Below are 26,685 nucleotides of genomic sequence, written 5' to 3' on the forward strand. Positions count from 1 at the left end.
AGCCATGCAATCTCCGTAGACAAACATTGGCAGTAGAATGGCCTTGCTGAAGAGCTCAGTGACTTTCAACGTGACACTGTCATAGGATGCCACCTTTCCAACAAGTGAGTTCGTCAAATTTCTGCCCTACTAGAGCTCTCTGGTTCAATTGTAGCCGCACACAAGCCTAAGATCACCATGTGCAATGCCAAGCATCAGCTGAAGTGGTGTAAAGCTCACCGCCATTGGACTCTGGACCAGTGAAAACGGTGTTCTCTGTAATGATGAATCACGCTTCACCATCTGGCAGTCCGACAGACTAATCTGGCTTTGGCGATGCTGGATGCTACCTGCCCCAATGCATAGTGCCAACTGTAAAGTTTGGTGGAGGATGAATAATAGTCTGGGGCTGTTTTTCATGGTTTGGGCTAGGCCCCTTAGTTTCAGTGAAGGGAAATCTTAACACTACAGCATACTATGACATTCTAGATGATTCTGTGTTTCCAACTTTGGCAACAGTTTAGCTAAGGCTTTTTCCTGTTTCAGCATGACAATGCCCCTGTGTATGAAGCGAGGTTTATACATAAATGGTTTGTCGAGTGGAACAACTTGACTGGCCTGCACAGAGCCCTGACCTCAACCCCATCGAACACCTTCGGGATGAATTGGAACCAGTGGAGGCTGCTAAGGGGAGGACGGCTCATAATAATGGGTGGAATGGAGTCAATGGAATGGAACAAACGCATGGAAACCATGTCTTTGACGTGTTTGATGCCATTCCATTGACTTCATTCAATGGGTGGCAGGTAGCCTAGTGGTTAGAGCATTGGACTAGTAACCGGAAGGTTGCAAGATCGAATCCCCGAGCTGACAAGGTAAAAATCTCGAGCTGACAAGGCAGTTAACTCACTGTTCCTAGGCAATCATTGAAAATAAATAAAAAAAATTGTTAACTGACTTGCCTAGTTAAATAAAGGTTAAAAAAAAATCAAAATAAAAGATTCCAGCCATTATTATGAGCCAGCCTCCACTGATTGGAACACCGACTGCGAGCCAGTGCCGACCTCACGAATGCTCTTGTGGCTGAATGGAAGCAAGTCCCCGCAGCAAAGTTCCACAATGTAGTGGAACGCCTTCCCAGAATAGTGGAGGCTGTTATAGCAGCAAAGGGGCATCGACTCCATATTAATACCCATGATTTTGGAATAAGCTGTTTGACGAGCAGGTGTCCACATACTTTTGGTCATGTATATCATGCAAATTATCTTACAATGCCCAGAATCAGACTAGGGAAATTAACTAAGTCATAATACATGTATTCAATTTAAAAACATTTTATTGTACAGGACAGATTTAAACTGCTGAGAAGTCATAATATAGCTACTACCACACTCGTTCTGCTCATGCTGCAGGGGTGGTGAATGGAAAATCATGGGAGCTGCCCCCCTTTCCGCATTGAAAAGGTCCGCCTTGAATGTATGTCAGTTCAGAGTAGTGTTTTCAGTTGGCACATTGGAATCGAGTGATTCAGAGCACTACGAGACAGCCAGGCAGACCCTGCTATTTCCACGGTTTTATCAAAAGTCAACGGGTGAGTAACATGGCGCAAAAGGTAAATTATTGGATATAAAGAGCGTATAGCCCCCTAAAAAGTGCTTCCTAATGTTACATTTGTGTGGCAGTAGCTATAACGTTAGCTAGCTGATTTTGTTAGCTAAAGGTTTGGTGAAGTGCGTTCTCAAGCCAGCTAGCTAGCAGCTACAGTATGTGTTAGCTAGGCTGGTTGTTGCACTGGTTGTTGGTGGCTGGCTAACTATCTAGTTATGAAACCTAACGTTTTTGTCGAATTCATTAATTTTCTGTTATTTTCACACATGGTGTTTTAGTTGCCTTGCTACTAACGTTCAGTCGTTACCTAACGGACTATAAATAGCTAGCTAACGGTAGACCAGCACAGCAGAGGTTGGTTGGAAGAGCATGGTTTTTGGAGCTTTTCTAGCTATCTATTGGACTTGAGATGCTAGCTAGGCGACAGTACACCCCTGACATTAGCCTTTTCCCTATAACTAGGCCTATCTTGGTTGTGTATTTATCTATAGGGTATCACTCCTTTCGTGACATTCAGAACACCGAGTAAGTCACATGGTGAGGTGGACTGTCACTGTCTGGTTAGTTAGAACAAGCCCTTTGCAGAAGAATAATGTCCTTTAATAAGTAACTTGCCAAAATAAAGGAAATGCTTGAGTAAATGAGGGATACAAAGTATATTGAAAGCAGATGCTTTCACACAGGTGTGGTTCCTGAGTTAATTAAGCAATTAAGATCCCATCATGCTTATGGTCATGTACATAACATTTTATTAAAATGTATGCGCTCTGCTAAATTATTTAAATGTATAAATATGCCCAGCTGCCAGTTTTCTGGGCTACCATGACTAGAAGAGATCTTAGTGACTTTGAAAGATGGGTCTCAAATGACCATAGTGGGTTTATAGTGTGTCACCATCAACAAATGGTGGAAGAATGTTGTCGCATCTCTCCAATAGAGTTCCAGACACTTGTAAAGTATATTCCAAGGTGTATTGAAGCTGTTCTGGTGGCCCAATGCCCTATTAAGACACTGTTTGTGTTTCCTTTATTTTGGTATTTACATGTAGCTATGGCATTTGATCCCCCAGTAATGTGTCCCTTGGATTGTGTATTCGTGCTGCTAACCAAGAGAGATGGAGATCAAAAAACACAAACGAATGCCAGCAAAGTCAATGCGATTAGTGACAGCTGTTTAGAAGTCCAGATGGCCTCTGCTACTTACCCTACATTAACTCAACAAACAATTGCCCTTGATGAGGTGTACAGGGACAGTTTTTTTCTCTTTTTTCTCTCTTTTTTTTCTGTACTTAAAATATCCTTGTTTGCTTGGGTAATGCTATAGTCTTTGGAAGTGTTAATGCTCGCGCATCTCGCACTGAATGTGGTTATAGCGTTCATCTGCCAATCGCTCAGCGCACTGTTTTAGGGACCACCCGCTGGAGACGTCTGACTGACACATTGTTTTGTGATTCTACATGTACAATCGGCACTCGTTTCGCAAATTATGTTCAGAGGTGCTAAGTACTCTCTGCCAGCAAACGCTATTGGTGTGTCTGGGCCCTTACTTACGCTCTACCAAAAACAGGTGGGAGTTATGTTGGCAATGGCAAGCGATGATGCCCCCTCAGTGCTACAGAAACGAGCAAAACCTTCTACTGTACTTGCTCTGAATTTTCCAGGTTTCTGATTTTGTGTGTTAGTCGTTGAGGTTCACTGGTGTAGGAAATCTGAGTGGGGATTTGGACTGGGTCCAAATCCCAGACCAAATCTCATCTGATGCTACCACATATGTCCACTAATCCTTCAGTATGTGTACTGTTTGTTTATTTTAGAAACCTGGCCTCTCTTTACTCTGCCCATCCTTTCACCTGCACCCTGGCCATGCAGCAGGTGTTGCATGGTCTCTTTCCATTCCATTGGCTGCCCTTCCTACCACCTCCATCCTTGATTCTATTTCTGTTGCTGTCCTTGGGGAGGTCTTTGCCAAGCTCTGCTCTGAGCTGGTGGGGTGGGGGAAGAAGGCAGGACTACTGTATGTAAACAATAGGGAAAATGTTATCCTCTGGTCCAGATTACATAATGTTGTTCATGTGGTTTATTCGTTTACATTTTTTTTTCTAGCTGTAATTTTGAGAATTGTGATTAAAGGCTGATCTTGTACCCTTAAGAAATGGACCCTACAGAGCGCAGCACAGTGTTGCAATGTCGCTTTTCGTCACAAAAGGGCCGGCATTCAACTTTCTCTTTTTTTACCTGGAAAATGAGAGCAGACTTATTATTCCTTGAGAAGACTGGTCAAGGGAAAGACCTAGTCCTGAATGCCTTCAACTGAAATGTCTCTTCCACATTTTAACCTGGATCAGAGAGGTGCAGGTGGCTGCCTTAATCGACATCCACGTCTTTGGCCCCCGGGGAACAGTACCTTGCTCAGGGGCAGAACTACAGATTTTTACCTTGTCAGCTCGGGGATTCGATCCTTCCTGGGCAGTATTGAGTGAGTTTTGCAACAATGTCCCGCCCCTGTGTCTACATCACATCTTTTTCAATATCCCTTCTGATATAAACACGCAATCAATGTAGGTCGTGCTACTACTTACTATTCTACTTGCAAGCTTCCTTCTTTTTTGGTGATTTTAGTTTGAGATTTGCTACGCACAATTATGTCTGTCCAGTTTCAAGGAGTGTCTGTGCAAGCTGAGACAATATGAGCTCCAATACCACTCTTTGATGTGGTTGTATTCAGACAAGTGCGCAAAAGACAACCGCTGGATGGAGATATCACAATTTGAACACTGATATCAAAGAAACATGGAGAAAGATTTGGGACCAGTCTGTTGGCAATCTGAAAAGGGTGAAAGAGACGTGGAGTAGGGCTGCCGCCGGTGTGAGTCCTGCCGATTGTCCGACAACTGGATTGGCTTCGTGTTTCTTTGAAACCTCGTCAGACCCCCATATGCCAGATACGTATGTACTCTTGTCATGCAGCTGAGTACTTTTGTACTGTGTTTGTGATCTTAAGTTTAGAAGACCTAGGTAGAACATGTTGACTCTTTTCTGGTTGGGAGAAATTGTGAGTGGGAAATATTTAGTGCCTGTGTTATCAACATGATTAGCAGGGCTAGTTCAAACATCTGAAAACAAACAATGGGGTGCATGTGCTAATTAGTTTGAGATGTTTATGGACTCCGTTCCTTTGAATCATTTTAACTATAAGGAACCCATGGAGATGTTTTAAGTTATTGCGACGTATTCTAATATATTCACCATCTGCTTTGAGGTGGGTGGTGCTTTTTGCAGCTTATCTAAAGGTGGTTCATCGCCCCTTGGTTCATCTCCCCGGCCTGGTTCATCTCAATCAACCTCTGACCCAGCTCCAGTGGCAGGAAGAGGAAGACAGCTGAGGATCCTTTGGACACTGACGTTATGCAGCGGGTGAAAGAGTTACAGAAACAGCAGCAGGAGTTACAGAAACAGCAGCAGGAGTTACAGAAACAGCAGCAGGAGTTACAGAAACAGCAGCAGTCTATGACGTCATGGTACCATGGCTGGTGTCTATTCCTCCTGATCAATGTCTCCCATTTGTCAGGGACATTGTGTTTTCCTTTTTTGTGATTTCTTCTTGTGATAGACATTTGCAGACCTTTTAGATTAAGTACAAATAACCAAATAGTTATTTACAGACTACTACTGTTCTGAATCAGTCACTCTGTAAATGTGTACTGCTTTGTACATGAGATAGATGAGGCTAATGTCTTGGGGTTCTGTACTTATTATCTGAAGCTGGACACTCATTCTCACCCACAGGAAGGTCTCCATTGAAAGGCCACTACACATGAAAATGTACAACCTTGTGTTATGTTGATTGGTAAATGTCTATAGGGTCTAGCCTTATTGTCTACAGCTGGACAACCATTTTCACCCATGTACCATAGCAGGATGCATATAATTATGTCTGTTGGTATACAGTCTTATCCCCCAACAGAGATGTTCCTTTGATAATATTCATGGTAACCGTTGGGTTATATATGAAGATGTACAGTGCCTTCGGAAAGTATTCAGACCCCTTTACTTTTTCCACATTTTGTTACGTTACAGCCTTATTCTAAAATGGATTTAAAAAATGTACAAATCCTCAGCAATCTAATGACAAAGCGAAAACAGGTTTTTATACATTTCTGCAAATTTGTTATGTAAATAAGGTATGTTTTTTTTATTTTTGTATTCAGACCCTTTGCTATGAGTTTTGAAATTGAGCTCAGGTGCATCCTGTTTCTGTTGATTATCCTTGAGATGTTTCTACAACTTGATTGGAGTCCACCTGTGGTAAATTGAATGGACATGATTTGGAAAGGCGCACACCTATCCCAAGCAAAAACAAAGCCATGAGGTCGAAGGAATTGTCCAATGAGTTCCGAGACAGGATTGTGTCAGCACAGATCTGGGGAAGGGTACCAAAAAGGTCTGCAGCATTGGAGGTCCCCAAGAACACAGTGGCCTCCATCTTTCTTAAATTGAAGACATTTGGAACCACCAAGACTCTTCCTAGAGCTGGCCATCCGGCCCAACTGAGCAATCAGGGGGAGAAGGGCCTTGGTTAGGGAGGTGACCAAGACCCCAATGGTCACTGACAGCTCGAGTTCCTCTGGAGATGGGAGAACCATCTCTGCAGCATTCCACCAATCGGGCCTTGATGGTAGATTGGCCAGGCAGAAGCTACTCCTTAGTAAAGACGCATGACAGCGCACTTGGAGTTTGCCAAAATGCACCTAAAGGACTCTCAGACCATGAGAAACAAGATTCTCTGGTCTGATTAAACCAAGATGTAACTCTTTGGCCTAAATGCCACGGGTCACGTCTGGAGGAAACCTGGCACCATCCCTACGGTGAAGCGTGGTGGTGGCGGCATCATGCTGTGGGGATGTTTTTCAGTGGCAGGGACTGGAGCGACGGTTCACCTTCCAACAGGACAATGACCCTAAGAACACAGCCAAGATAACGCACTAGTGGCTTCGGGACAAGTCTCAATGTCATTGAGTGGCCCAGCCATAGCCTGGACTTAAACCCGATCGAACATCTCTGGAGAGACCTGAAAATGGCTGTGCAGCAACACTCCCCATCCAACCTGACAGAGCTTGAGAGGATCTGCAGAGAAGAATGGGAGAAAATCCCCAAATACAGGTGTGCCAAGCTTGTAGTGTCATACAGAAGAAGATTCTGCTGTAATCACTGCCAAAGGTGCTTTAACAAGGTACTGAGTCAAAGGTCTGAATACTTATGTAAATGTCATTTTTCAGTTTATTTGTAATAACATTTCTAAGCCTGTTTTTGTTTTGTCATTTTAGGGTATTGTGTGTAGATTGAGGGGGGGGGGGACTTTTTAATCCATTTTAGAATAAGGCTGTAACCTAACAAAATGTGGAAAAAGTCAAGGGGTCTGAATACTTTCCGAAGACACTGTATATGTCATAAATTGTAAAGCTGTTGACACAAGATGGAAGTCAAATGTATTGAGGACTGTTAATGTGCTATTGGCCTGCAAACTATATGAAAACCTTGCCCCTCACACACAGTAAAATCAAGCTGGTGTGAATGAGGGGGGGGGGGGAGCCCAGTGCCAGTGTTTTTTTTTTAACGGAGATATGTTTTCTCCATCTCCTCTTGAAGTGTTCTGTGGACGAACCTTCCATTTTAGTAAGAACAGTTCAAGCTCTTGCTGTTGCAATTCATAGAGACATGTTTCCTAGGCTAAAAAGTAGTGTTGAAGCATAGAACACCAGACTAGACAAACATGTAGGTAGCTAGCATTTGTAAACAAAAAGGCATAACCACCGGATCCGGAAGTTTGAATGTCGTCACTAGCTGCAGAGTGCCTTCTTGCTTGGTAGGCTAGTCTGGTTCCCCAAGCACCCTAATGGATATACACTAGACAAGGCGGACTTCCTCTGGGTGGAACGCAACGACGATGTAGACAAAAGTGCCCATGCGAGTCGTTCGACTGAGGAAAGCTTGTAGCAACCTTAAGCCTACAGTAATGGCAGCATCAACCTCAATATTACACTTTGACCTTGTGGAATTGTTTGATACACAATGGAGGTTGACAATCGGTGTGTCATCTCCCCAGGAGTCCTGTGTTGTCCTGAGCTCCAGCTGTTGGGCCTTGGGAAAGGACGCTGCTTGTGGGGAGGTAGCCCAGCCTGTCACATCAGTAGCCTGATATTCCTGCTCTATTGGGCCAACTGAGAATCTCCTCTTCCCCTGTCATACAATCAGACGTATTAAATTGCCCCCCAGCAGCCTGCTAAGGATCTAAAGCCACAGGAAGCGGATCTACCAGTAATGGCACTGCAGACAGGTGCCAGGTATGGAGCTGTGCTGTGGCACTTACCAATTAGGCTACCCAAACAAGACTGTTTTGCGCAGTGTTTGTCTTACAGAATAAAGGAAACACTGGCTGCTTCCTGACAGTAGCTGAAAAGCTCAAAATAAATCCACATGTAATCTACACTGAGCACAGTAATTTGATTTCTATAGTTAGATTTTTTTCCTCACCAAATGGCAAACTTGTCAGTTTTGCACTGGAGAAAAAGGTCCCTGGGCTGTGTATCAGTAAGCCCAGTTAATCAGGGAGAGGGGGTGGGGAATACAAAGCAACGCAAAGGAAGGAGCTAACATTTACACATTACCCAGCGGCTCATAATGAATATTCTGTTTTGCTTGGCATTTTACATCGCCTTGTACCTCCCCTGTGGCCTGTCCTGGCTACTTGGTGTCAGTGCCCTAGCTGGGCTAGTCTACCTCTCCTTACCTTAATGCCAGGAATGAACTATTATCCTAACACATCCACTGTCTCTATTTTGCCAATCTTTCCACTCTTTTGAAGTAGATATCCAAGTTTCTTCACAATCCACTGACACTTTCCACAGCTCATAGTGTGGAGGGTTTGATTGAACAGACATAACTGGAACCCTGATCCGCACCATTGTGTCTTGAATACCAACCTTAGATATTAGTGGAGATGAGTCGCTTTGCAGTGCTCAGCCTGCCACTCGTATGGTACTTGCATCCTGGCTGGCCTGGCACTCATACAGACACTACTTGTAGAGATGCCCCTCATCATTTTAAAAAGTATTTTATTTAACTAAGCAAGTCAGTTAAGAACAAATTCTTATTTACAATGATGGCCAAACCTGGACGACGCTGGGCCAATTGTGCGCCGCCCTATGGGACTCTCAATCACGTCCGGTTGAGATACAGCCTGGATTCGAACCAGGGTGTCTGTAGTGACGCCTCCAGCACTGAGATGCATTGCCTTAGACCGCTGCGCCACTCGGGAGCTGACTGTTATTTTCCCCGGTGGCAGTAGCATACGCAGGTTCCTGGCAGCCCTCCACAGGTGGATCCTCTCCTGTGCCCTGCTCTGAGAACATGACCCGGGCTGTCACCAGGGAGCCGGAGGCAAAGTGAAACCTGAGCTTAACTCTGGTGGCTGCTGCCTGGCCAGCACATCTGACCCAGGTCAAGGGGAGAGGGGCACCATTTTGAAGGGGCTGCGCTGGAATAAAGAAGCCCTGCTGTTGTGGGACTTGTGTGTTAAAGGGATGGAGCTGGTGAGTTTGCTGGAGTGAAGCGATACTCTGGCCTGCACTTCTGCAGAGGGGCTGTTAAATATTGTATGGAGTACTGATAGTCTGGTTTGAAGTTATTTAAAAAAAATAAAAATAAAAAATCTCTGTCCTCAAATCCAGCCCTTCTACCGAATTTTATTTTGATCTTGCTGTATCTGTGGAATGACAGTTCAACCCTTCTTTTGAAATGAACTCCATGACAAAGTGGTTGAATGTTAGTCTCTTCCCCTCGTGCGACGCTAATGGTAACCACCCACACACACAGCTGAGACTTGTGTAAGTTAGCCTGGAGAGCCTCTGTCTTCATCTCCCCCCTGGCCTCCATACATCTTTAATAAAGTAACGTGGCAGTGGCCATCAGCCCATACACTGGGTCCATTTACTTAAGCAGCCATGGTTGACAGACAGAACACCTCAACACTAACGGCAGTCGCCGAGCTATTTCATACACTGGTTTGTTTATAGTCTGTGTATATGCCCAATGTTTCTCTTCAAGCCAAGAAGGACCTGTCACATGTATTTTAGGACAAAGTCTGATGTCTGTGAAATCAGTTTTGACAGTCTGTAAGGTCTCATTATTATCTAGGCTAAAATGTGGCCAAAGCAGGTTTTGACATGAAGTGAGAAGCATTAGACTGCTAACCAGGGTGTGACTCAGTGGTGTCATAATTCTCATGGCGGTATATAGTCACTTTAGTCAGTGAAATACAGGGCATGGTTAAAAGGGTAGACAGGTCAGATTAATAAGCTTTTCAAAAGTGACAGAATTTGAAAAAATATATATTAATTTTGAAACACTTATGTTCCCTTGAGTGTTACCTATGCACTTTCGGGGTTTGCTGCAATACATTTTTGTAAAAAAAGCGTCATATATATATTTACCTCCTAAAATAAAGTCATTAGGCGCAACCATGAATTTTTTGGAAATCATTTTGTTTTCTGAGCATTAATTAAAGAAAATAATAGTAAAAAAAAAAAGTTATGAAAACACACGAGTATGTGGACCCCTTCAGGTGTATTAAATCGAGCACACAGCCATGTAGTCTCCATAGACAAACATCAGTATGACAGTAGAATGGCCGTACTGAAGAGCTCAGTGACTTTCAATGTAGCACCGTCGTAGGATGCCACCTTTCCAACAAGTCAGTTCATCAAATTTCTGCCCTGCTAGAGCTGCCTGGGTCAAAAGTGCTGGTATTGTGAAGTGGAAACGTCAAGGTGCACTTCATGGCTCACCCATGAAGTGGTAGGCCACACAAGCTCACAGAACGTGAGTGCTGAAGCATGTAAAACTGCCTCTGGAAGCAACGTCGGCACAAGAACTGTTTGTCGGGAGCTTCCGTGGCCGAGCAGCCACACAAGCCTAAGATCACCATTCGCAATGCTAAGTGTCGGCTGGAGTGGTGTAAATCGCGTCGCCATTGGACTCTGGAGCAGTGGAAACGCTTTCTGTTGAGTGATGAATCACACTTCACCATCTGGCAGTCCAACAAACAAATCTGGGTTTAACTGCCCCAATGCAAAATGTCAACTGCAAAGTTTGGTGGAGGAGGAATAATGGTCTGGGGATGTTTTTCATGGTTCGGGCTAGGCCCCTTAGTTCCAGTGAAGGGAAATCTTAATGCTACAGGATATGTTGACATTCTATACAATTCTGTGCTTCCAACTTTGTGGCAACAGTTTGCGGAAGGCCTTTTCCTGTTTCAACATGACCATGCCCCTGTGCACAAAGTGAGGTCCATACAGAAATGATTTATCGAGATCCGTGTGGAAGAACTTGACTGGCCTTTGGGATGAATTGGAACACTGACTGCGAGCCAGGCCTAATCATCCAACATCAGTACCTGACCTCACCAATGATCTTGTGCCTGAATGAAAGCAAGTCCCCACAGCAATATTACAACATATAGTGGAGGCTGTTATAGCAGCAAAGGTGGGACCAACTCCATATTAATGCCTGTGATTTTGGATGAGATGTTCGACGAGCAGGTGTCCACATACTTTTAGTAATTGTGTGTGTGTGTGTGTGTGTGTGTGTGTGTGTATAGGTGTTCATATTGTTTTGTACACTGTACATGGTCTCAAAGTTCCAGTATAATTAATATAGAATTTTTCACTGGATGACCCCTTGTCAACTAAAACCTCTGTTAGGGAAATAAAAATCATTCAATTAATTTTGTTAAATTGCATTTCTCTTCGTCTCTCTGCATTTGAGGCAATATAATAATTGCATTTTTAAAACACTGGTTGTACTGAATGATCATGGCTGGTTGCGACTAATGCCTATTCTGTTACATGGGTAAGATGGCGTAATTTCTTTAGGGACACCCCCTCGCTCTTCTTTCATACTCACACACACTGTATAGAGGGGTAGTATGGCGACGTTTAACAATGATCTCTTTTTAATACCTAATAAAATAAGGAAAAGTACAGTACTGTAGAGTACTCTGCTGTATTGTACTCCACTATTTTCTACTTTTCTGTACTGTGCTGTCCAAACTTGTGAAACAAACATAGACGTCTATGATTGGTTCAGATTTGGTCCGGATCAACAATTTTGGTCTTGTTTGGGGGGCGGGGCAAATTACAATAATTGCCAGTGGGTAGAAAAATATTCCAAAATTCAAAGAAAGATGCTGCATTTTTCTACCTTTGTGTGCCTATTCAGCATGAAGAGGATGACATTCATAATTATGCATTTCTGTGTATTACAGATTAGGGACCCATGCCATCATCTCGTTACCATAATTATGTTACCTGGTGTTAATCCACTTCATTTACTGTAGGTCTGTCAAAGGTTAAATAAAATACTGTAGTTCAAACTCAAGGTATCATAGCTGACACCCCATTCTTTCTGCAGACATCTTTTGAATTTTGATTCGGAGTAAATATTTACGAGTTTTCGGAAAACTTGATCACATAAGCTGATGGAGAATTTACCATCATTCTTTTACCAACCTTTGCATCTGCACTGTTCTTCGAGTAAATGTGTTTTGTCTCATTTTCAGTGTACATGTTTTAAATGAGTCCTTGTGCATATAGTTGTATGGCTTTAACTTTGCAATCAATGCAGTTTGTTTGGCATACATTTGAAAGTGTTTCAGGGAGTCCGACATCGTGGCGTAGGAGGACTGATTTCCCTCTGGTGATGTGATGCCTGTTGCACCAGATGATAATCAAGAAGTCATTTTTCCGGACAAAAGTACTTAGTCTTTAAAACTTTTCTGCATAAAATGTCTTACCCATATAACAGTATAGTGGAATAGACCCTGACAATATCATGCCAGAATGTTTGACAGTTTTTTTATTATTTCAGATGTTTTTTATTAACATTTAGACCAGTGGTCACAACTTTTCTGAATCAAGATCAGTTTGAGTCAAAATGCAAGCTGAGATCTACCACTCCGATTAAAAAAAAAAAAATTGTTTTAAAACATGACTTAAACGTAAGCCTATGCAACATTAACCAATTAAAAACAGTTCTGTAGCAATGAGGTTTGTGCAGTAGGCTATAGGTCCAATACGTCATCACTGCATATTGGCTATGCTTGAATTGCCCTGCCAATGTTGTTCTTCTCAGAGCATTTTGAAATAATTGTAGGTATATGATCATTTGTTGTATTACTTGTGAGGCGCAGCTGAGTGAGCATAATAATGTGTCAGTCATACTGACTGATGGTCAGTATGAGGGAGGGAGCAGCGGTCAGGCTGCCTCTCAAACGACTCACTCCGAATGACTTTCTCTAACTTTAGAGCACCAAAGTGACAGTTTTTTTTTCACATTTCACCATTAACATTTTTAGGACTCAAAAGAGAAAGGGTAGTGACACAACATTTTGTATTTATTAGTTGTTGATTTTGGCCTGTCTGTTTTGTTCTCTTAATAGACAAGTTGAGGGAGTCTCTTGCCCTTAGTCTTTCTGAACTGTCTAATGATTGCTTGACCCGAACCAGACACGAGAGCACAGCTAAGTCTCCACACTGGTGCCAGCCAGCAGCCCCATCAATCACTGACAAGATTTCCTCTGCATGATGCTAGTAACACATGGTTTAGTAGTGTTATCTGACCTATACAATCAGCAGCAGGGGCATCATACATTTTGAGGTGACATTATGTGAAAGATTCCCTATGCATTTGTAATTTCTTAGCAAACTGCCAGCAGTGATGCCCCTTTTCCCCATTGTCTTACACCAGACAGTACAACGTTTCCACCACCTCACATTAGGCAATGCCATTTCCCTCTTCAGCTGTTGAATGAGAGTGAATTCCAGTTGGTTTGAATTGAAGCAATTCAATTAACTCAGGAGGTGCCCAAGCTTAGGACAGGGAATATGTACATATTATCTCCAATGGGAGGTAAGGATTTGGAGAAGAGGCAGTGCAAGATTTGTGTGGTGGTGCTTTCATGTGTCGCCAGTCACACAGTGAAGGCTAGCTGGACTGCCAGCTAGACTAGCTATAGGCAGCACGTCTTTATTCCGTTCTGTTGGCAAAATGTGCCAATCACTATCCCAAAAGCGCAATTTAACAGTCGGACGGGTCTGACAAATGCCAAGACTGCTGGAAATGTATTCTGAGCTGTCTCACTGTGCCACCCTACACTGCCATTGTCGTGGATTAGTGACTGTCTTTATTTTAATGAACACATGTCCTATTTAATTGATAGGCTATACAATGTTCAGGACTGTGTGTGTGGGGTTTTTTGTGAATGTGTGGGCAGCAGGGGCTGGTTGCACCAGTTAGTCATCCAACTTTTTATTAAGTCATGAATAGTCAAAATCATGTTTGGTGAAATTGGTTGATTATTTGGATGAAACAAGATCAATGTATGATGACGAAAGTATGAAAAATGACTTGCTTCTACATTTGATAAAGTTTGATCATAAAGTTGCATGTCCCGTCCCCATGTAAAACACTCGTTATTAAGGGGATAGGGTGACGTCACCCTTACTAATTTTAATACACCAATGATAAGAGAATACCATGTTACCTAATTTAAATAAGTAACGCCGTGTAACCAACATCGGAGGTGTGTTTGCAGAGGGGCGTGGTTTACATAGCTAGTTAGCTACTCTACTGGTGCCAACATTTGGCTGTAGGGTGTCAGCAAGTATAATTAAAAGTTTATACTTCATCTATGGCAAAGATACTTATGTTTCCCTTTTGATCGGTGTCTGGGGTTAACTAAACTCAGCAAAAAAAGAAACGTCCTCTTATCTTGTTCAATGGGTCAGGGGGAAATGAACTCGTCCTTCCTTGCCAACAACCTTAGTACCTCCTTACGTCTGAGGGTCAACATCAATCATCTTCAGTCCCCAGGTATTTTCATTGTTGCAGGTCCAGAACCTATGTGTATAATGGCGCTGGATGGAATAGCTGCCAATTGTGCTATTTTGTGTACAATGTTTTTCGCTGATCTCAACCTATTTTGTACATTTATGTTTCAGCCATTTGTTTTGTATGACCAAAAAAAGCTTCTGGCCATCAGAACATCCATCACTATTCTCGATTTGCATGAGGACTTCTACTTCAATGAGTCGGAGCCAAAGGACATGATGATTATCCCGGACCAGGCCCAAATCCCCGACAGGAGGTGGCGCTATAGGCATGTGGGATACCTGACGAGACTACTTCGGAGAGTGGCTAAACTGGATGAGTTCCATTCGGGACTATCCTATCAATGTGATCTGAAGAATTTTTAAAACGAAAAGGAACTATCAGTGACGCGCTCACTACAAAAGTGGTATGATTAAGTGGATGCTAATCTACAGGATTGTTTCACTACCACAAACTGGAATATGTTCTCGGGATTCATCCAATGGCATTGAGGGGTTTACCACATCAGTCACCGGCTTCATTAATAAGTGAGTGCATCGACGACTTCGTCCCCACTGTGACCGTACATGCATATCCCAGCTAGAAGCCATGGATTACAGGCAACATATGCACAGAGCTAAAGGCTAGAACTGCCACTTTCAAGGAGCGGAACACTTATCCGGGCGCTGATAAAAAAAAAATCCTGGTACGCCCTCTGACGAACCATCAAACAAGCAAAGCGTCAACATGGATCAAAACTACACAGGCTTTGATGCTCACCGGATGTGGCAGGGCTTGAAAACTATCACGGATTACAAAGGGAAACCCAGCCGCGAGTTGTCCAGTGACGCGAGCCTACCCGACAAGCTAAATATCTTCTATGCTTGCTTTGAGGCAAGCAACACTGAACCATGCATGAGAGTACCAGCAGTTCAACTGTGTGATCATGCTCTCTGTAGCCGAAGTGAGGTAAGGCCCAAAACACGGAGCATGTGCTGGCAAGTGTTTTCACTGACATTTTCAACCTCTCCCTGACCCAGTCTATAATACCTAAATGTTTCAAGCAGACCACCATAGTCCCTGTGCCCAAGAACAACAAGGTAACCTGTCTAAATGACTATCAACCCGTAGCACTCACATCTGTAGCCATAAAATGTTTTGAAAGGCAGGTCATGGCTCACATCAACACCACCAACCCAGACACCCTGGACCCACTCCAATTTGCATACCGCCCCAACAAAGCCACAAATGACGCCATCTCTATTGCACTCAACACTGTCCTGTCACACTTGGACAAAAGTACCACTTAAGTGAGAATGCTGTAAACTAACTACAGCTCAGTGTTCAACACCACAGTGCCTGCCAAGCTCATCACTAAGCTAAGGACCCTAGGATTAAACCTCTGCAACTGGATGCTGGACTTCCTGATGGGCTGCCCCCAGATGGTGAGGGTAGGCAACACCACATCCGCCACACTGACCCTCAACATGGAGGCCCCTCAGGGGTGCGTGGTCAGTCCCCTCCTGTTCACCCATGACTGCGTGGCTGTGCACAACTCCAACACCTTCATTAAGTTTGCCGACGATACAGCAGTGGTAGGCCTGATCAATGGCAGTGTGGTGACGGGACAACAAACTCTCACTCAACATCAGCAAGCCAAAGGAGCTGATCGAGGACCTTAGGAAACTGAGGGCCGAGCTTCAAGTTCCTCGGTGTCCACGTCACTAAGGACCTATCATGGTCCAAACACATCAACAGTCGTGAAGAGGGCACGACAACTCCTTTTCCCCCTCAGGAGGCTGAAAGGATTTTACCCTCACATCCTCAAAGTTATACAGTTGCACCATTGAGCGCGTCTTGGCTGGCTCCATCACCACTTGGTATGGCAACTGCTTGGCATCTGACCGCAAGTCGCTACATAGGGTAGTGCGTATGGCCGAGCACATCACTGAGGCCGAGCTCCCTGCCATCCAGGACTTCCATACCAGGTGGTGTCAGAGGAAAGCTCTATAAATTGTCAGACTCCAGACACACAAGTCATAGACGGGTCCCTCTGCTACTGCATGGCAAGTGGTACCGGAGCGCCTAGTCTGGGACCAAAAGGCTCATGAACAGCTTCTACCCCCACACCATAAGACTGCGGAACAGTTAATCAAATGGCTACCTGGGTTATTTGCATTGACCCCCTTTTTGCTCTGACATGCTTGCATTGGCTCTATGCACACACACTGACACTCCAACACACACACACGCATCCATATTGAAGCCACACATAGTCACACTTTCAAACTCTTCACATACGCTGCTTTTTATTTATCCTCATTGTCTAGTCACGTATAACCTTAACTACCTGGTACCCCTGCACATGGACTTGGTACCGGTAATCCTTGTATATAGCCTCATTGTGTTTCTATTTGCAACACAAAAATAACTTAACTGTCGCTAATGGGGATCCTAATATAATGTAAAGTTTATTGAGAGGAAATATTGCTGCCATTTCAGACCAGATTAGAACTCAGACAGATTATCAACCAGTAAAGCCTGCTGTGATGGAGTTGTTTTTGTTGTTTATTTTGCACTGTGTCATTAGCCAGGCTTTTCCTTGCATGGTGGCAAGCTCAGCGGGGGTGAGGGTTAGGGGACCCGGTTCAGTGACCGACAGAGCTCAGACTTAAACCTATACTGTCCCCTGGACCCGTTTGGCACAGTTTCTAATGTTAAGCACCGATGCAGACTGACAGTGAGCCAGGAGAAGTTGAAATGGGCTCTGACTGCACACTGGGTCCAGTGAAGGGAGGTAATTGACCACTAGCAGGGCCAGTGGTCCTGCCCCTCCACCCATGTCCCTCCCTTTGGGCTGTCTCCCACCCAAGCCTGCAGGGCAGTGTGCTGAGTGGGGAAATTAAACGTTTTGGTCCATCAGCCACTGTGGCAGGTAGATGGGGGGAAAAAATATACCAGTCACTAGTAAACAGTTTTACAACTGAACATCTGAACAACAAAATGCTCAGTGATCCGGCTTATTTATTATTATTATTTTTAGTTCAGGGCTCTAACGCTGACATTTTTTTCAAGGAGTACGTAAGTTGATGATTACAATTATTTCAGTGTTTTAATTATAATAAATGGCAACGTTTAATCAATAAAAGGTTTTTGGACTGTTCCATGCTCCGTTAAGCACAATTTACCCCCAAATATTTGAGTCATTGGGTGAGACAAATGTTTAGCTGTCCCTTTTTAAGTGGCGGGCCATTATCGTGGTAACTGCACTCAGTGTCTATCAGTGATGTCTGTTCTACTAGCAGACTTTTGCAGCAAACTCAAACTAATATTGAACAACAACCTAGTGTGTGTGACTAGCCAAGAAACACTAGGACAAAGTCACAGTTTAGTAACATATCAGCTCAATTCAACCAACTTCTACATTTGGGCTTTGGATCGAAAATAATAATAATAATGTTGGAAGATTACTCCAGCAGTGCCTGGCTGTCCAGTTCCCCGAGCCACATCCACCTGCTGCACTTTAATTGCCCTCTGTCTATATATTGTCTTTGCTTCTCTCTCCTCTAGTTTTTCCCCGTCCCGTCGTTTAACATTTTGGTTCCTCTTCTTAATTTCAGTTATCATTAATAGAGGTCCTTTAGAATCTAAATTGTGTGGTTGGGGAATGGGGATAACCAACGATGTCTCTTTTCGTGCCTGATGATTGGTCACCATGGCAACTGCCCACAAGGTTTTGTTCGGGTAGATGTTGAAATCTGTCTGAGAAATTGGGTTATCAGTCACCATGATCTATCCCCCAGTAGGAATAACCAGATTTCTCTATCTCTGTATGTCGGTCATTACAGAAAGTGATTGATTTGGTGATCCTTAGCTAATGTCTTTAGTCTTATGAATTGTGCTGGGCTGAACGGGAGGGTAAAGGAGAGACGTATACAGTAGGCAGAAGACTGGCTAGGGCATAGATTGGCAACTGTCTGGGAAAGGCCTATTACAGCAGCACTGATTGTCTGCGCTGGAGTCTCAACTCTGTGTCCTGGCGCTGACCCTCTACTGTCTGCTTCTCTCAAACTCTCATTATCAACTCAGCTGACAGACAGTTTTCGTCTGTTCTTATTCTTCCTTTATGAAGATGAGGCTATATTAGATGAGGCTATATTAGATTACAATTCATGACATGTGAGCTGCATAACATGTGTTGAAAGACAGCATGGACAGGACATTAGTGTATAGGACTCATGGTTTGTGATTGACATGTTGGGAAATGTAATTTGTGTGATCTTTCCATGAGAAAGGTAATCTCAGTCGTGTGCGTGTGCCCTGATTAGAGGAAGTGCTGTGTGAGAGGTCTGTGTTATTCCACCATCACTAACTGACTCATCCAGGGCTCACAGCTTCAGACAAAGTCTCTGTTGCTGTGACTCCAGAGCAATGAAATGTGTATGCCATCACTCACGCAGCTTGTGTGTGTGAGAGAGAGAGCTGGGCGATAAGGACAAGAATCCATATTGCGATAAGTTGCCTGAATTGATGCGATAAATATACAGAACAAAAATATAAACGCAACATGCAACAATTTCAAAGATTTTACTGACTTACAGTTCATATAAGGAAATCAGTCAATTGAATTAGGCCGTTATCTATGGATTTCATATGCCTGGGAATACAGATATGCATCTGTTGGTCACAGATACCTTACAAAAAGGTAGGGGCGTGGATTACAAAACCAGTCAGTATCTGGTGTGACCATCATTTGCCTCATGCAGCACGGCATATCTCCTTTCACATAGAGTTGATCAGGCTGTTGATTGTGGCCTGTGGAATGTTGTCCCACTCCTCTTCAATGGCTGTGCGAAGTTTCTGGATGTTGGAGAGAACTGGAACACGCTGTTGTACTCGTCCATCCAGAGCATCCCAAACATGCTCAATTAGGGAACTGTCTGAGTATGCAGGCCATGGAAGAACTGGCCATCTTCATGGTGTCTCTGTACATTCAAATTGCCATCAATAAAATGCAATCGTGTTGGTTGTCTGTAACTTATGCCTGCTCATACCATAACCCCACCCCCACCATGGGGCACTCTGTTCACAACGTTGACATCGGCAAACCGCTCGCCCAAAGGGGTCCTAAAATTCTAAATCGAATAGCTAAATGATCCATGATGTGACCATCCTAAAACAATTCCATATGTTAGCTTAGTACCCACCCCCAACGGCTTAGACTTTTAGAGGTTAAGTGCAGTCGGATGTAAGGTGGATAATCGTCTGCTCTGTCGATGGAGATTCTCCACCCATGTGACTCGTCATATTCCAGCATGATCCATCAACTTCACTCTTATTCTTTTATTTTTCTACCTGTCTTTTTCTCTCTCCACAAGCCGCTGTGGCTTGTCGCGTTTACTCTCTCGTCCTGTGTTGTTTTACACAAATTTCTTTGTCCTTGGCTGCCATCCATTCAGAACCTAACTGCTCTCTTTCTGAAAAGCGAACCACTTAGCATAGTCTGACAGAGCCATTGAGCTGATTTTTAACATGGTGGGAGAACTAATGGATTCTTCAGAGCATCTCCATTGATCTGTCAGTAGTGTAGGCAGGCTGATTGGCTGTGAGTAAACCGTTTTTATGATTTATTTTTTATCAACCACCCCTCCCATCCCTCTTCAGTAGCACAAATTATACAGAGTAAGCTAATTTACGGTGCTAGCATACTATATTTTAGAAAATTGATATTTCAGAAATATATTTTGTATGTAGTTTGGTTGAAATTGCACTACCCCATGTGGGCACCCGTGGAAAAGAATGGGCGTTCGGTTTCGTATCTCAGCTTCTGGTTGAATGTGCCTATTTCAATTGTTGGGAGGGCCAAAAGACTTGGATACTCCACCGCCTCTTTCTGACAAGAACTTCTACAGGCTTTCATACCAAATGTGAGGTGAAAGCCTGGTGGAGTCTATAGTAACCTTAATCTTCTGGGTCAGGGCATCCATCCTCAGCCCCACTACAGATTTCCTCCTGGCTGCATCCAACTTTAGCTTTGCCACATTGAAGGAAATGTGGGATCCCACCTCAAATCCTTGAAAGCATGTGGAATATTGCCTCATCTCCTCCAATATCCAGTATACTTGGCTGATCTGGTTTTAGTTGAGATTTGTTATATTTTGCTTTGTCCTCCGTCCACTTATAGCTTGCTGTTGACTCGGTACTCTGGAAAGAGATTTGAGTGGTAGGCTCTGACTTCTCTGCCCTCTGGTAAGAGCAGCAAAGCTGAAGGGCTCATCAAAGCTCCCATCTAAGCTGCATTCTATTTTTAGCCTACACTTTCAAATCAGTTGGTTTTCTGTCTGGAAAAATGCATTCTAGATTATGTGTGAGAGAGCTTGTGAGGGATTGGGTGACCGAAGCATGCTTGGCAGTTATCGTCAGGGCAAGTGTTCATCTTGCTCTGGCTCTACACAATGAGCGCTCATCTACCCCACATATAATTGTTCCCCACAATGAAATCGGGGAGGGGACTGTGGATCTGTCTCCGTTCGTATGTTAGTCACACGATATCTACGACAGCACTGGGACGATTTTGACTGATGCGTCTTGCCATAGAGATCTGGCATATACAAAATTACACTGACTGGCCCAAGGCGGGAGCTAAAGTAATTAACTGAAATTTGTTAGTAATATATAGTATAGATGCTTTTGTCCAATGTGACTTAGTCATGCGTGCATACATTTTACATATGGGTGGTCCTGGGAATGGAACCCACTGCCCTGGGATTACAAGCACCATGCTCTACCAACTGAGTTACAAAGGACCAGTTAATCACATGCTGCATCATTCATGGGAGACAACATGTTCACTGTTGCCTTGTTATATTTGGAACTGGAACAGACTTGGCAATGTTCACTAAAAAGACAGAGCAGCACAGAGAGAGAGGCGGGTTCACAAAACCACTGGACCTTCATCACAGTAAGGAGGACATCCACTGCTTGTGATCCTGTTTCACCAGATTGTTGTCCACTTCTCTTCTGGCTCATTTCACCACTTCTCTAGCATTCAGACATTGGTCACACAGTGATGACACGCTGTCATAAACTCCCCTACTGCGACAGGACAAGGACATGGAGATGACGTTGGCTGTCTCTGAGCCATTTATTTTCCCTTTCTTAGTGCACCCTCAGTGTGCAATAATATTAGAGATTCTGGTGCACTGTGTGTGTTCAAATGTCTGCCAGTGAATTGCTGAAAACTGCCCTAGTGTTCCATTTAGGGTTTTACATAAGTAGGCTGTACTACGGCAATTGAATCTCATTCACATTGGAAATGAATGTCATTAAATAGAACCGTAGGAGTTATACTGACAATATACAGTGGGGCGTTTGATGGGTCTCCTTTAACACTTATGCTCCCATCAACACTCCCTTTCCATGTTATTACTTAATTTATGTTCTACCTAGTGCTCTCCATCACTCTTTTTAACAGGATTCTTCCTGCTCTCTCATTCACTAATTCCTATGTTTTCAGTTTTCCTCTCACTCTGTGGGTACTAGAACTGCAGAAAGCTTCAGTCAACACCACTGGGTCGTTCCACCATCAAAAAGCACAAGACGGTGTATTTTGACACCCACTATATCAAATTGTTTCTGTAGTTAGAAACTGGTAGATTGGCATTCCTGACACATGTTTTCTTTAAATAACATTTTATCTCTGAGAAATTAAGCTAATGATTGCACCCAAATTGGCCATTTTAATTCATAGGATTCAGATCATATTCAATAAATACTGTACCCAACATCTGATTTGGACAATTTTTGCCACAAATGAGTAAGACATGAGAACCCCATCCAAAAGGGGTAAAAAGCCACCCGCGGACACCCCATGCCTATCCCAGCCCAACCAGTATACAGTATGAGTTCTCTGTTTAACAAGTAGTATAAAGCTGTGGCTTGGAGTTTTGCTTCTCCATACTATGTAATGTATTCCCTGTGAATCTGGTGACTGTTCCCCCCCCTTCAGAGAAATTAGTAATTGAAGTCGCTTGCATTATTTACCTTAAAGTAGTGTGAAAGTACCATGGTTTGACCACTAGATGCTGCTGTTCCTGCGATACCGCCACACTCTTTTATCCATTCTGTTCCTGCGATACCGCCACACTCTTTTATCCATTCTGTTCCTGCGATACCGCCACACTCTTTTATCCATTCTGTTCCTGCGATACCGCCTCACTCTTTTATCCATTCTGTTCCTGCGATACCGCCTCACTCTTTTATCCATTCTGTTCCTGCGATACCGCCACACTCTTTTATCCATTCTGTTCCTGCGATACCGCCACACTCTTTTATCCATTCTGTTCCTGCGATACCGCCACACTCTTTTATCCATTCTGTTCCTGCGATACCGCCACACTCTTTTATCCATTTTGCTGGTCTCTGGTGTTTATTAAATAGGTCACAACATTTCCTTTCACTTTGGGTAGAAACCAATAGATTTGGGTAATTATTATTTTAAAAAACAATTCATGCCAGTCCTCCATGAAAGCAATTCAGTTTATAAAATGTAATTTGAACAAAATGTTTCAGGAATGCCAATCTTACCTGTTTCTAACTACATCAACTATTTCAATCTGAGATTGTGGGAGTCTTGGCTTGCTGAAATTACATCACTGGAGTCGTTCCATATGTCATCCCTTTTCCTACATTGTCAGTGAACAATGTTTTTAAAGGGCTCCGTTATCAAATGTTGGCTGTGTGCCTCACTGTGTCCATAGCAACAGAGCTGCAGGTTTCTCCTTTTTTGGAGTTTGCTGTCCTCCTCAGACTTCTTTTGATGGAAGGATAGTGGATATCATTCATCGAATTGAAGTCAGGGAAATAAGTTGGTAGTAGTAGCTTAGAACTGCTTCCTGTGAAGAATACTGACACTCCTCTCTGTCTCCCCCAGGTGTGATTGACAGCTGTCAGACCTAAGTTACGATGGATGAGCTCCAGGATGTGCAGCTGACTGAGATCAAGCCCCTGCTCACAAATAAGGTGAGTGGACAAAGATCACACACAAATTTACATTTTAGTCATGTAGCAGATGCTCTTATCCAGAGCGACTTAAAGTAGTGAATGCATACATTTTTCATACCGGTCCCCCATGGGAATCGAACCCATAACCCTGGCATGGCAAGTGCCATGCTCTACCAAGTGAGAGAGCGTGCGTGCGCACACACTTTCCTTAACACTAAAACCCATATACCCCTTTCAGTATGTAAGTATCCGCTAGAGAAAGTTGTCAGCTGTCTTCATTAGCATACGCATCAGATTAATCTACTGTGATCAACCTAAATAAATACAATTGGAAAAAAATCATTGATTGAATGTAGTCATGTCTTAATAATATTTTGTTTATATTGAATAATGATATATGACATTTTTTGAAGGACATAAAATGCATGTAAGTATATGTTTTATTCCACAAAGAAATGGGCTACTGCAACATGTAGGCCTCGCCTATTTTCGTTTCTCTTACATTAAAAACATTAATGTAATACATTTAATTTAATTTGTAGATTCGATTAGTACTTGAGTTATAGTAAGTAATAGTCTTGTTACAGCGAAACGAAGTAGAAAGGAAAGAGATTATCAACCAGCAAGTGGCGCAGGTCAAATTATTTAGGGTAGAGGTAGGCCTAAACACCAACATTTGATAAATAGCCTAGTGCATAAACAATTGTATGCATAAACAATAGTGTTGCATGGTATTCTGAAACTTTTGAACGGTTTGGTACTAGAACCTTTGTTACTTTCGGTACTTCTGTGCAGCCGATTTCCCCCTTATAGCGTGAGCACTCAGGGCTGCATCACTCATGCTGCACAGAAGTTGACACACTTGAATAATGCGACACTTAATGTAGAACTGTTGAAACTGTTAATTACTGTTCACAAAACAATGTCCTTACAGGCTAGAACACTTTACAATGCAAGAAGATACCGGTAGCTTCTAGCTTTGTAGGTTAACTTTCCTTGCTAACTTACAGCTGAAGCTAACATCAATTCACTACCCCTAGTACCTTGTTTGTGATAATAGGCAAACCATAATGCAAAATTTGCTCATTTCAAAGCTGATGTGCCACCAAAACGTTATTAATTCACTTAATTGGTCTCTGCCTCACGTCTCTCCCAAATATTATCTATTGCCTCAGTGAACTGACTGTGTGGGAATAGGGCTCCCACGGGCCCCCCCCCCCCCCTTTGGTCTCGTGACGCCATTACTGGTTAAAAAGAGAGCACTCACAAATAAGCTACTTCTATGCAGATGTTGTTGATCAGTACAATCATAAGTCCAAATGGATGTGAAACTGAATCAGTAGAGATTTACCATTCAGATAAATGACGACCATTATGTAGTTAGATTGGTAAGAAGTCAGTTTGATTGTGATTTATATAATTGATTCATTAATGCATACAATGTAATACATTTGATACATTTTATTTGTAGATTCGATTAGTACTAGAGCAAATAATAGTCCAGTTACAGCTTCTTCTGACAAAGTAGAAACAAAAAGTGTTTTTCCCAGGTGTGAGCTGTTGTGCGCGCAGGGAAAAGGAAGAGCAGTTCGCACTGCTGCCACAATTATTACACTATTATTCTAAATTCAATCCCCCTCTTCATCCGCATCGTTCAGTTAATTCAAATTTAATCGTGAAGAAGTGCACAATTATTATTTTCTATCTGTTTTCTGTCGCCCATTGACGTCATTCATTCAGTGAGGTGTCGTGACTTCACTTTCATTTAATCTGACGACTGCTATTTATCTAATCAACTAACTGTTTAATTGTTACCAGATTTTTAAATGAATCATGTAACAATTAACTCATTAGGGATTTGGGGCACCACGAGCGGTTGTTTAAGGAGTTACCATCTCCCAAATTAAACTCTAAAGGTCTACCTATCACATCCATAAAACAGTCAACGTATTAATGATAACCTCATATCATCATTCTGAACAGTTGTAACCTTCTTGTATCTGCAAAAACCCCAGCCTTACTCATGATTCAGTACAACAGGTTGGTTTAATTGTTTATTTACTAGCTAACTAAATAATTACACAGGATAACATACACACTTAATACATGAGAACAAGGTCTTTAGCGGACTGACACAATATGGTGGCTTTTTACAAAAGAAGAGAGAGAGAGAGAAAGAAGGGACACATCATTGATACATTTAGAACTATTCTCACAGTAATCATATACTTTGCACATGAATCGCCACCCGTTTGGAGTAAGAAATCATGAATGTATTTATGTGTGAATGCCTTTTGGCCATTATCTCTGTCGGAACCAGCCCTCCTTAGGAAGGTTGTTGGCCTTTCAGCGGCATGCTTGTAAGGCTCTGATTGTCCGAAAGGGTCCGGGACCCGTCTCTTCTACTGTTGTTCACTCTGGAAGATGCTCCTGGCAAGATTGACACGACTGGCTAGCCAAGCTATGGTTCCCACTGGGTGATGAGTAGCATAATAAGGTGATTTGAGAAGAGTAGTACAGTAGGATGATTTGAAGAGTAGTAGGATGGTCCCACTTAGTCGCTTTTCTAAATATTTGACTTAAGACAGCTAATCAGCCGTACCAGTGATTGTCCGAGAGAGGAGTTTTGTCCTCTCTCCACCTTGTGTATGATTAGTCAGATTTTGAACCACTTTACACTCGCAGCTACAGCCTGGCGATGTTCTGGTCTAGTCTGGAAGGTGAGTTGATATTCTTCACCTTGTGTTGAGGATCAAAGTTCCAACCATTTCAAACATGTAGGCTACCGCCTCACATTTTTCTGGTCTAATGTTAATTTCTGTTCCAATCCTTTTATGCACTCTGGCTGAAGGGGCCCGGTTCCGTCAGTCTGACATGCTCGTTGACCTCACTCGGGGCGTGGCTACTTACTGTGCCCAGTTTATTGAAGACAAATTCTCTTATGGCTCCTAAAATCACATTCCTCAAAAATAATTTCATAATATTTCATATGTCATATACAACGTTAAGGATGTAAACTTGACAGATTAAGGGGACATACTTTCCAAGGTACAGTATTTCCTTTATAACCTTTTTAATGACATCACAAAATAAAAACCAATATGACATTTGTTTTCTGAAGATCATCTCTGAGAATTCCCCACGTTCTTATGTTAGAAATATTGTTCCAGTA

General features: G+C 42.9%; 1 protein-coding gene across 5 annotated transcripts in view; it reads left to right on the top strand.

Moving 5' to 3' along the window:
• Positions 1-1,375: 1,375 nt before the first annotated feature.
• The window catches only part of ndrg3b (ndrg family member 3b), a 58,214-nt gene continuing 32,904 nt past the window's right edge, over positions 1,376-26,685 (top strand). For 3 of the 5 annotated variants that reach the window (XM_014145886.2, XM_014145890.2, XM_014145888.2), the window contains exons 1-2: positions 1,376-1,570; positions 23,443-23,531. In XM_014145886.2, coding sequence (XP_014001361.1) covers positions 23,475-23,531 — 57 coding nt within the window. In that variant the 5' untranslated portion in view covers positions 1,376-1,570; positions 23,443-23,474. Of the gene's footprint in view, positions 1,592-23,442; positions 23,532-26,685 lie in introns of all 5 variants that reach the window. The other 2 variants (XM_014145892.2, XM_014145887.2) reach the window with 2 other exon arrangements.

This window comes from Salmo salar, chromosome ssa15 (assembly GCF_905237065.1).
Source record: "Salmo salar chromosome ssa15, Ssal_v3.1, whole genome shotgun sequence".
NCBI classification, from domain to species: Eukaryota; Metazoa; Chordata; class Actinopteri; order Salmoniformes; family Salmonidae; genus Salmo; species Salmo salar.